The 12,406-nt window shown below is 38.5% G+C and overlaps 1 protein-coding gene across 8 annotated transcripts; it reads left to right on the forward strand.

Moving 5' to 3' along the window:
• The first annotated feature begins 1,698 nt into the window (after nt 1-1,698).
• Nucleotides 1,699-5,616, forward strand: LOC144711833 (protein indeterminate-domain 5, chloroplastic-like). Of its 8 annotated transcripts, none has more exons than XM_078585918.1 (5): nt 1,801-1,846; nt 2,051-2,142; nt 2,296-2,514; nt 2,841-3,237; nt 4,421-5,616. In XM_078585918.1, exons 3-5 carry the CDS (start codon nt 2,346-2,348, stop codon nt 5,427-5,429), a joined length of 1,575 nt encoding a protein of 524 aa, XP_078442044.1. In that variant the 5' UTR covers nt 1,801-1,846; nt 2,051-2,142; nt 2,296-2,345; the 3' UTR covers nt 5,430-5,616. The 8 variants fall into 8 exon arrangements, with proteins under 8 accessions (XP_078442049.1, XP_078442045.1, XP_078442047.1 ...); XM_078585920.1 differs by having other exon boundaries at nt 1,828-1,846; nt 2,051-2,129; XM_078585923.1 differs by lacking the exon at nt 2,051-2,142 and having other exon boundaries at nt 1,699-1,846; nt 2,296-2,518.
• Nucleotides 5,617-12,406: the final 6,790 nt, after the last annotated feature.

Consider the following 12,406-nt stretch of genomic DNA (forward strand, 5'->3'; position numbering starts at 1 on the left):
ATAGAGAAATAACGAGACCATGAGTCAGAGAGATAAACAGAGAAACAAAGGTAGAAGCAAGACAGTTGTCCCATCGAGAGGTAGAGAGAGATAGAAACAAAGTGAAACGAGACAGTTACATATATTTAATATGATTTGGATCTTCTTGAAAGGCAAAATATCTATCAAGGTACTTGAGGAAGGAGCATAGCCTCTTACAATGAAATTTTGCTGCGCCATACCAGAACACATCATATCAGGCATCCCATAGATGCCCCACAAACGCACTTGAATTTTATATATATATATAGAGAGAGAAAAGGGGGGAAAGAGAAAGATAAAGAAAGGTGGGATAAGTATAGAGAGAGGAGGAAGGGAGATAAACAAATGTGTATAGAGAAAGAAAGGGCGAGAGAGAAAGACTGAGATAAACAAATCTGTACAGAGAAAGTGAGAGAGAGATATATAAGATATATCTATACAGAGAGAGAGAGAGAGAGAGAGAGAGAGAGAGAGAGAGAGAGAGAGAGAGAGAGAGAGAGAGAGAGAGAGAGAGAGAGAGAGAGAGAGAGAGAGAGACGTCGGGAACGTGATATCAAGGGAACTTGTGTAGATGCTGAGAGTTAGAAGGCAGAGAGGTAGATGGTTGTAAGAAGAGAGGTGGCTGGACTGGTTTGACTAGCGAGAGAAGGAAGCAGACGACGACGGGCTGAAGAGACGGCAGGGCAAAACACGAGACCACAACAACGGCAGGGATCGCATGGTGGCGATTTAGCCAGAGAGGCGATCTTCGCTTGTCGCGACCCTCGCGCTTAGATCGGACGTTCCGTCCGTATGTGCGGCGATCAGCGATTGATTCTCGTTGCGCTGTCACGGGTTTGGCTGCGAGCGTAGGACGAAGAGTGAGAAAGAATGGACGGAGGGTGAAATCTTGAGAGAGAAAGTTGGCGTCGTCGCCGAGAATCGTGGGCCAGGTTTATCTGGCCTAACGCAGGAAACACGCCGATCGAGCAGAAGCGAGTGACAAAACATATTCGGGTCTGCGACTGAATAGTATAGTTAGAATTTCACGGGGTGGAGTGATGATGGCGATAACGATGACGATGATGATGACAATGATGATGAGTGTGAGAGAATCTCCTATACTGACTATTCAGTCGATAGGACGGTTCAGTATTTTCGGCAATCTTCCCGTATCAAAGTCGTTCCGGAAGAGACGATTGGGGAGCTTTTTCTCGTAGAATTTGCCCATCCATCTCTTTATGCTATGCCGAACTTAACCATCAAAGAAACTTATGTAGTTTTTGTAGAATTTGTCCACCGTCTGCGGGGTTTTTCAGGGGACGAAAACCAGTCCCGTTCCCGTCCACGCACATTAAGTTACCTTCGGCTAGCTCTGTCATCAACCTCATGGGCATGTCGTCCCGAAAGAAGGGAAATGGAAGATGAAACGAGAAAACTTTGCGTATAAACGCGTATAAGTGACATAGATTTTACCAGTTGGGAAGATTCCTCACAAAGGAAGGCCCACGGCAGCGCCAATCCGCCATCACAAAACGACACTGTTCTGCTACGTGAGGCCCCCATCGTGCCCGTCTTTCTCTTTCTCTCTCTACACCTCTCTCTTTCTATCTATCTATCTATCTATCTCTCACTCTAGCAGTCTATCTATGGCCCCATCTCCATCTGCAATCCCGAAGATTGATGCTTACATGCCTGGGGAGGGGGGGCAGAAGAGGAAAAGTGAGATAAGGAACTGGAAGGAAAGCCCATAAACGTTGCCCCATCACGCCACCGCCAAAGCCAAAGCAGGAGTCTTGGGAAGAGGGGGAGGAGGACGAAGAGGGAGCAGCATATATCAGAAAAGGCGGGTTCTTGGACTCGTTTGTCTATATTCCTCGCGTCTCCTGTCTTCTTCTTCTCCTCCTCTCCTTTCTTTCTCTCTCTCTTTTCTCGCTCATCCCTCCATCTCATTTCTATCTCTCCTTCTGTCGACTAGTTTTGAGTGCAACTGTTTGTTTGGTTTTCCGCTCTTCTTTGTTCTTTTATTGATCTGAGAAGCGCCTCATAGGAGTAATTTGGAAGCTTTAGGAGGGGTCTCCTCTTGCTGATAGAAGATTCATGCGCCGGTCACACACAAAAAAACACAAGTCCGTGTGCATGGTCTCTTCGTTCATTCCCTGCTCATCTGATCTTTCTTTTGTTCTCTCTTGGGATTCTCCATGGAATCAGATAAAAAGAGCAATCATACTCGTTTTCTACGTCGGATAGTAACAATTATTTTGGCAAGAATTTTGACGGAAAAATATTGAACAGGGAAGGAAGAAGAGAGCAAGATCAAAGGGAGAAATCTGTTTTTAGAAGGGATGGCAGCTACTCCACCTTCGGCATCGTTTTTTGGAATTAGAGAGGAAGATGTTCGAAACCAGATGCAGCAGCAACGGTCTCTCACCGCCGCCACAGTCTCTTCTGCAGCCGCCGCACCGCCGCTGGCTCCACCTGCGAAGAAGAGAAGAAACCAGCCCGGGACACCAAGCAAGTATCTTCTCATACATGTTCTTTTCCTAGTAGTTGAAAACCCTAATATACCTTCCTTGATGCTTCTTTCCAAGCGTATAATCCAAAAACCTCGCGAATTATTTATTTTTTACAAAAGATATTTCCGTTAGACTAGACAACACACGAATTCCCTCCTTGATTGTCCATCCTTTTATGGGTTCTTGTCGGAATTCGACCAATTCATCATGAACAGACCGCAGAGTTCAAGTCAGATTCATTATCGCATGGCATGCATCTCCTAACAATATCATAAAACGCTATTCTTTCTCTTCCGAAGAAGAATCTGACAACAACATATGCAGACCCGGACGCGGAAGTCATCGCCCTATCGCCAAAGACGCTTTTAGCGACGAACAGGTTCATCTGTGAAGTGTGCAACAAGGGGTTTCAAAGGGAACAGAACTTGCAGTTGCATCGAAGAGGCCACAACCTCCCTTGGAAGCTAAGGCAGAAGAGCACCAAGGAGGTTCGTCAACGCGTCTACCTTTGCCCAGAGCCGACCTGCGTTCACCATGACCCATCTCGAGCTCTTGGAGACCTCACAGGAATCAAGAAACACTTTTGCCGTAAGCACGGCGAGAAGAAGTGGAAATGTGACAAGTGTTCGAAACGATACGCTGTTCAGTCCGACCTCAAAGCCCATTCCAAAGTGTGCGGCACACGCGAGTATCGCTGCGACTGTGGCACTCTCTTCTCCCGGTAAGCAGAAAGATCGAATAGTACTTCGTTTTCAGAGATGGGTACTTAGTTTCCCAAAGATTTAGGATTATGGTTGTGAGAACTGGTTTGGTGGATGTCGCAGGAGAGCAATGATAGGGTTTTATTTTTTATTTTCTTTTTTAGAGGGAGAGGAGAATGTAGCACCTCTGCTGCACTTTCCTCTCCCTTAAACAAAAAGATCGCATCTTTCTTCGTTTTCAGAGACGGGTTTTTCGTTTCCCAAAGATTTAGGATTAGGGTTGTCAGAACTGGTTTGAGGGATGTCGCAGGAGGGGGATTAGTGTGTTTTTGTTTTACTATTCTACTTATTTTTCTAGAGCTAGAGAACTAAGCGCCTCTACACTCCACCCTATATCTGGTTTTCGGACGAATGTGGAACTATTCCCACGTGAATTCACTTCCACGGAGCTGCCATTTTTCGATCGGAGAGGTGCTTATCTTTTTCAACATTGAAATCAACGCCAAGCTCTTCCATCTCTTTCTCTCTCTACCTGTATTTCTAACCCTATTTCGTTTCCCTACGAGGCCTATCCCTTTCTACTCACGTAGTCACGTGCTACTGTGGGCAATGACTGGGAGGTTTGCATCCTTGTGAGTTGGCCAGCACCCAGCAGTGAGCAGGGCTCGGGCTTCTGCCGCTGCTGCTGCTGCTGCTCAGGCCCACCTTTTCATGAAAACCCTTCAGAATTTGCCTCGCTCTTTCCCTCCTCTCATCATTGACTGAAGACTTGAAGAGTGCTGGCAAGATCCGCCTGGGCCTCAAGAAACCCTAGATCTTCTTGGCTCCCTCGTGACAGTCTTTTTACTGTTGTTAAACCCTAGATGCGTCATCTTCTTGTTCCTTGGGAAAGTTCCCTATCTGCATTGATTAGGGCGGCAACTCTTCCAGATGGGTCTATCTCTTGAAACTCACTTCAGCTTTTCGTCCCCTCATTTTCATCACATGCATCAAAGGAATTCCAACGACCGAGGTGGTCTCCTCTCTCCCCACAGAGTGCGACAGCCGAATAATCTAAACTTGAGTTTCACAAGCCATTGTGAAAAGAACAATATAAGGCTTCACATTTTTCTCATTGAGAATCTTTCATTTTTCCTGTACACCCATGAATTTGAGATAAACAAAAGATAATTTTACTGATGGGTTTCCTAATCACATCCACAGGAGAGACAGCTTCATCACCCACAGGGCCTTCTGCGACGCCCTAGCCCAGGAAGGCTCCAGGCTCCCAGCTGGGTTAACAAGCGTGATTACAAACCAATCATATGCGACTAGCAGCACTAACATAGCCCTTGGTCAGTCCCAGTTGGCCCCTCAGATTGGCTCATTACAAGATCATGGCGACCTCCTCCGCCTTGGAGGCGGTGGCTGCACTGTTCAGCTCAATCATCTTCTCTCAAACTCGAACCCTAATTCCTCCTCATTTCATCCTCAACCTCAGGCCGAAGCCTCCCCTTCATTCTTCTTCGGCCAAGAGATTCAAGACCCTCAGACCCACCACTCATTCCTCCAGCCCAAGCCTTTCCATAGCCTTGCCCATCTCCCTCATCTCCACAGCAACCCTATAAACAGAAATACGAGTAATCTCAACAGTATAAACAGTCATCTCCTGATGGCGGACCACTTCAGGAACAGCTCTGGCGCCGCCTCCAAGCCTGCATCTCTCTTTGTCGGGAACATTGTAGGGGATCAGATGAGCTCAGGAGGGGTCCCCTCTCTATACAACTCTTCTGCGCACAAAGAACAAGTTCTTCCTCAGATGTCAGCCACGGCTTTGCTCCAGAGGGCAGCCCAGATGGGCCCAACGAGCACCAGCTACGGAAACCCTAAAGAAGAATTTAGGGTTGGATCAGGCGACCAGAGCTTGAGAATGCAGATGGAGAACGAGAGCCATCTCCAGGACTTGATGAACTCGCTTGCCCATGGGGGAGTTGGCGTTTTTGGCGAAGGAGTGGGAGGGTTTGGATCATCTCATGAACAGCAGCCTTTGTTCGGTGGATTTCACCATAACTTCTCGGACAGGTTGACTAGAGACTTTCTTGGAGTTGGGAGCATGGTGAGGAGCTTGGGAAACGAGGTTTCACAGAGACAGACGCATCGGCCAGTTGACATGAGCTCTGAGATGAGGTCTCCGCCAGACAGGAGTTCTTTCACGGGGAATAATCTGCAGTGAGTCCGGAAGAAAACTCAACGGAGGGAGAACGCAGATTATCCAAGAAAACACTGCCGCCACCATTATCGTGTTTTTCCTCGCCGTCTTGTCGTTTACTTTTGCACCTCTCCGATTATCTTATTGCGATAGGAAAATGAATAATTTGGGTACTCGTTGAATTCAATTTTGCGAGGGAGGGTCTTGTTAAGTTTGTCTTCTAAAGGGGACAGTAGTTTATGTTATTGTGGATTACAAGGTATCATCTAATCCCAATAAATTATTTCGTTTAAGTGATGCTATTTAGACGTTTCAGTATAGCGTGGGGATTAAATTGAAAGTGTAAATTCCATGAAAAATGCATGGGAGGCATTCCTAAAAAGAGAAAGTAGAATATTGGGAAAAAAAGTCCTTTTTAAGCTGACCCGTTTAAAATGAAGAGGTCCACAACCATTTTAAGTTGTTGCATGCTCAAGAATGAGGCCAAAGAATCCCCTCAGTAAGAAGAGAAGTGATGGCTGTGATGCTCATAGAAAAAGGAGAAATTACACAGCCGAAAAAGTTATTACACTGTCACTATTACGATTGAGGAAGGAGACGTTGGAGTACAGAAAATACATAAATATCCTTATAATACAGTAATAGTATCATAAACATTTTTAACACTCATCCCCATCTAGTTGAGCCTAGATGTCAATAATGCTAGACTGAACTACTATTGAGTCAAAAGTAAACTATGGCACATTATTGGGAACACGTCATAAATTTTATCTCCAGTCTATTTATTCTACAAGACAAACTCCATTTGAATTGATCTTACCACAGTTTCAGCATCCGTCAATCTGTATCATTTTGTTAGGATCTTGACAGATATAGTAAAACCAGATTAAACCCTTAATATTAAATTCATGGGATTGAAAACTTAGATAAAAATTCAATTTAGGATAGTGCAAAAGCATATCTGCTTCAGTTATTGAACTTTCTCTGAGCTTTTTATAATTAATCCAAAAAATGACTAAATCAAAAAATATATTTAACAATATAAGATATTCACCATAATTTATATATTTATCCTGCCCAATCAACATAACATTGTTTTTCAATCTTCTACTTAGCTGTTTCATAATGCACATGACTTCAAGTAAGACTGTGTAAAATTTTCTAGTTAAAACTGAAGAGTTCAACAAGCATGAAATAATTTTATAATGATGGTTATAGCACTTATATTTTATGGTTGACACGATGAATAATGCCAAAAAATTTCCTCATACATTTTCCTCTTTATCTCTTGGCTAGCTTCAAATTTACATTCTTATTTTCATATTTCATATGAAAATGTAGACCATACTCCCCTTGATATCATGTATATGTGTGATGATGAAATTATGTGACATGGAAGCCAACGACACTGATATGTCTTTTTTAAGTGGATTGAAACAAATCATGTTCATTATCATTCACAAGTGGTCTTTAAAATGAAGTCCAATAATAAATGGAATGCCCAGTGAATTACATTCATATCATACTATGGTGGTTACTTATTTTCAACACATTTCTTAAACATTCTTATTTTTAGGAATACGAGAAGGAAGTTGACTGTACCCTAACTTATTCTCGGAGTTTCATGTGGATAATGGATTATACGTACATGTTAAATGATGACATCAAAGTTCAATGAATGAGATGATAAAATCGTTTGTACCTTTAAAGAATGCAGTGTAGTTTGGTCATCATGTGTTGGCAACTCAACACATTGATCAAGAAAAAATAATCTGTGATAAATTAATCTATAAGTTGAATATAGTTCATTAATTTGGTAATCCCATTCATACTTATTACGCTTATCAAGTCATTAAATAGACTGGTCCATGGGCCTAGGGGGTCACATAAAAAATTTGGTTGCCCATAAAAGGGTATATTTAAAGTGAATGCTTTGTTTTTCAGAAATATACTTTTAAGGTCAAAGGGCCATAGAGAGAATACAACCAAGAATTATTCCCTTGGGCAACCCCCTTCTTTTTTAGAAATTACCAATCTCCTTGTGATTAACTTATCTTGTGAGGCATAGTTATGAAGATGATAAGGATATTCAACATAAAGCGTATGTTATGGAGACACATTGAGTGAAGCTGGAAAACTGTGTGGCTTGTAGAGACTTTCTCAAGGAATTATTTGATTGTGGACCCCACTCTGTCTAAGATGAATTTTATCATCCAAATATTCCATTTTTAATTTTAGAATGTCCATTATTCAGTTCTGTTTTTGTGGGTGAGTCAGAGTTGTACCGATCACGAATTGATCCAATTGTACGTTCATTTTCATAATCAAGAATTTTTCATTCCCAAAAAGTAGTTCATCTTACCTAGACCTTGTTTTCCAAATTAATTCATGACAGATCAGTTTTGATTTTAGTGCCTTTCATTCTAGAATAATATGTTCATTATAAATATTAAAATATATATATCTGTCTTCGATTATGACTGAATCGATTCATGTATTAGATATTATTTATGTTATATATTATTTTCAGCCATAATATTCCTTTATCAGGATAAAACTACTATGGTTCTTTAAAGGATAATGTGGAGGATAAAACTATACTTATTTATCATTATCACCATTCAAAATATACATTCATTACAAAATTACAAATATTACGTGACTAAGTTCTGGAAAACTTATATTAAGTTTAAATTTTCATTTCTAGAAACTTTTGGAAATTTATGCATCATCTTTGGAAATAAAAAATATCAAAAGATCAAACTATGACTTTTATTTAGGCACATAATTATTGGCATTTTATCCTTATTTTGTCATGGGAAACCTTATTCACCATTTTTTCATAACTCATCTAAAATTGAGTGTATTTAGAACAGTAAAAATATTTATTAAAATTCACATTATCATTATTAAGAGAAAAATGGAATTGTTTATCATTTTTGAGTAAAAAATTTCTGATGCATGATCATGGTCCTTTATAAAATAAATACAAATACCTAAAATCAATGTTTTAGATTGTTTATTAGATTCTTGGTTTGATAAGAGTGCATGACCTAAAGTTCTTAAAATTTTTAACTCAATTTAAATTTAGTCTGCATGACCTTATTCGAAAACTGCAGGAGGATTAAAAAACCACACATTAAATGTCAATCTAGAGAAGCGTTAAACTCAAGGTGATATCAATAAAGATAAAAAGTCATCTCCTTCATACTACACTGTTGTCTTGTAAACCTATTATAATTCCTACAATGTATCCATATGAAACAAAATAAATAAAACACAACCAAAGATCTTTGGCGGAAGAAATATTGAGGAACATGAAGATCCACATTTTAAGTGAGTAAAAGGAAGATAATTTATTAAATAAGGTGTGATTATGTATTCAGCCTGAAAATAACCGTGCAAATGGTTTTGATAAAGTGATACAGGAGAACTTCTAGGGATGTATATTTTTATTGGATATGCCTTTTTTCAGTGTATAAATGAAGCATACACATTGTCTAAAAAATTTTAAGACTTTATAAATGTAATCCTTTTAATTAAGGATGGGATAATTTTTGTGTAAGTGAAAGTTTTTACTGATCCCTTGTTATAGTATAATAAAATTACAAAATAAACGTTATGAATGTTAATAAAAATAACTCCAAGTTCCACATAAAATTTTATCAATAAAAGTTATTATAATTAATGGATGAAATCTTATAAAAATCACTCATCACCCTGAGTTTCGTGAAGAGTTTTGAAGCAGTGGTGTTCGTAGAAAAGTTTCTGTACATTATTTTCAAATCATTAGTCTTGTAAAATGAAATTATGAATGATACATGAAGATTAAACCTTATTGTATTTATATGTTTAATCCCTAGGTACATGTTTTTGATAATGTTCACAGTGGAGTATGCCAAGTGGACCCTCAATCTATAGTTCTGACATCAGATCATACATTTTTAGTCATATCATAATGTCTTAATATCAGAAAGTGTGCATAACTTGATTTGGGTTGAATTATGAACCTTACACATGAACTACGTGCAGTTTATAATGACTATTTTCATGCGTACAAAGGCAGTTAACTTTCACTAGCACATAGGGTTCAAATTATTGAGTTAGGTGTGTAGATTTTGACATTCCAACAACTGTCTTATAACATTTGTCATTATATTTAGGTCAATCGATCATTACTTGAGAAAAACATGAAATTCATCTCTTAACAGCATCACATATTTACTATTAATTAAATTGATTTCTTTTAAAAACATGAAAAATAAAAATAATGATTATATGTAATATTTGGGATAATCTCTGAGATACACCATAATTATTTAGGGGTTTTTTGCTATATTTTTTCACTCATATATTCTGAAGTATATATGAGTGGAAAAATCATAATTTCAAATGTTATAAATTAATGGAATTATCACTAATCTGTTTTCTCTCTCTCTCTCTCTCTTAATCTATTTAGACGTATCTTATCTTCCTCTTGTGTACCAAATTTTTTTAATTTTTTAAAGCCTATATAAATATAACAAAACCTGATTTTTTCAGGTTCCATCTCTCTTCTTATGAAATCATTCTATGGTGGATTCAAAATTAGGGTTAAATATAGTTTTTTTGGAAATTCTAAGTTCACAAAGAAAACTTATATTTTTATTTAAATATTATGTATTAATGGTTAAATGCTAATGAATCCAATGAATTGAAATCAGTATACTACTTAAGAAGGATTTATAGATTTATATTATTTTATTTTATAAAAAAATTATTCAACATTGAATATCAAAAGTGATGGTGAGATTAATATCATGATTGTCTTTCTATTATATTATAAATACTATTTTATATTTAATAAAAGTAAGGACAATATACCTAGGACTGTGGTTGATGGTGGAATGAGGTTTAGGGGATATGGTATGGAAGGGTGTTGAATAATGTGATGGAATGTCAGGATCTGAATGGTCATTTTAAACAACTAATGTGTCATGTTAGGCTATGGTTTCTCTAATTGGAGGTGGAAAACCCTCAATGAATGCCAATTCTAGTCTGAGTGGTTCTTAAACACGTTGGCTCCTTTGGAAAGTCAGTTGCTCATCTCTACTTCACTCTTTACTCAAAAACATGCACAAAAATAGGTCACTTGAAATCTCATTGTTTTACTCATCTAGCTGGCCCTAGTGTAAAAATCAAAAATAATTTCATAAAAAAATAGTTATAAATGCATTATATAGTGCCCTTGGATACTCCAGATCACCTGTGACTTTATGCCCTATGATTGGAAGGTCAAAATGATTTATCTTCTCCTAAAATCCATGTCATTTATTCAACTAGATTCAGAAAATTGGTACCAGCTCTAAATCTACATCACATACACAAAAAGTGGAATCATTTCAAATCATCCAGGGCTGCCTAAAATATGAAAATTAGGACATATTTACAAAATGTGAATCAATTTAAACCAATTCATGGGCAGCTAAATATGCTTTATTTGGATCTTGAAAGCCTCTTTTTTGTTTTTTGGGTCTCCTCTGGTCCAGGTCCTAGATTGGGATTCTCCTTTTATCTTATTTTTGCTCAAAAAATATTAATTAAATCCATCTAAGTCCTTTCAATGAAATAACCTTACGAAGATGTGGGAGTCTTACCTATTGACTCAAGGAAGTCAGGTCAGAAAAATGGACATCAAAACTTCAGTATTTCATTTGATTCATTGTTTTCAATTGATTACTCATAATACTACAAAGAGCGAGAGAGAAATATTTCCCTCTAAAGAAATATGTAGGATTATTTTAGCATCATCCCAACACCAATATTGCATATAAATCTTATGAATTGTGTTATTTGGTGCAGGTTGTGTAGTTACGAAGGATGAAAGATTGCCTTTTGTAAATTGGGTTTGAATCACCTTCATGAACTGATCATCTCCTTAAGATTTTACAACTTAATTTTGAGCTTTTATCTAACACAGAAGTTTTTCAGAACATCAATAAAAAACGTTAAATATTGAGCTGTTACATTGGATGTAATATTTCAAAACTTTCACGTAAAATAATGCTACCATTCAGGAATAATGAAATCATATAATATGTCATAAGAGTATATCCTTTAGGTATTTTCATACACATTTTCAATTTTATACTACAAAAAAATATTCTAAACATCAGAAGTGATGTATATAATAAAAAAATTATTTGGTGCATGAACAAAGAAATAAATATCAATTACACTTTAAGAGGTTTGAATAAACTATAAAGATGCTATCACTGAATAATGTTAAGCAGAAGATAACCAAATCAAAGAATACGACAAGATATTTTATTGATATTTATATTCTGAGCTAGGTAGTTTTTTATTCATGTTATGCAGTGAATATGATATTTGAATTGAGGGATTCAATGTCATCAAAGTTAGAGGAAACTTTTACTGCTAAACTAGAATCATGAGATAAACATTTGAGACATCATACTTTTAATTAAATACATCGGCTACCTGAAATTACTAGAGATAATTTGATGCAACACGGACAGCCAGGATCGACAGCGCGCGTTGCAACACAGGACGCCGAAGAACAACACGCGAATGACGGGAATGCGGATGCACGTAATGCAGGAAATAACGAGAGGTACAGCGATAGGCGAGAAGGGGCGGCGCCCTGGAGGTATTCCCGTACGATCCGACTCCCAATGACCCGACAGATCAATCGAAGGTCGCCGTCGGGGCGAGTATCCTCGATCCAACTATCTAGTTTGGAGACAAGTTCTTACGCAAGAAGGAGGAATGGAAAATAACTACCCAAATTCCCAAGCAAGTGGAAACGGCAGAGTGGTGAGATCCAAGGACGGAGCACGCGAGAGGATATATTGCTAGAAATAATAACGCGCGAACGGGTTAGCGGTGTGACCTGCGGACGGAGTCCGGAAGTCGCGGTGGTCGCAGCCGAGTCTGGATTGGCGTGGCGGGCCAATGCAGCAGGAGGAGGACGGGTCGTGGGGAGTGACGGAAGACGGCAG

Source organism: Wolffia australiana, chromosome 14 (assembly GCF_029677425.1).
Source record: "Wolffia australiana isolate 7733 chromosome 14, ASM2967742v1".
Classification (NCBI taxonomy): domain Eukaryota; kingdom Viridiplantae; phylum Streptophyta; class Magnoliopsida; order Alismatales; family Araceae; genus Wolffia; species Wolffia australiana.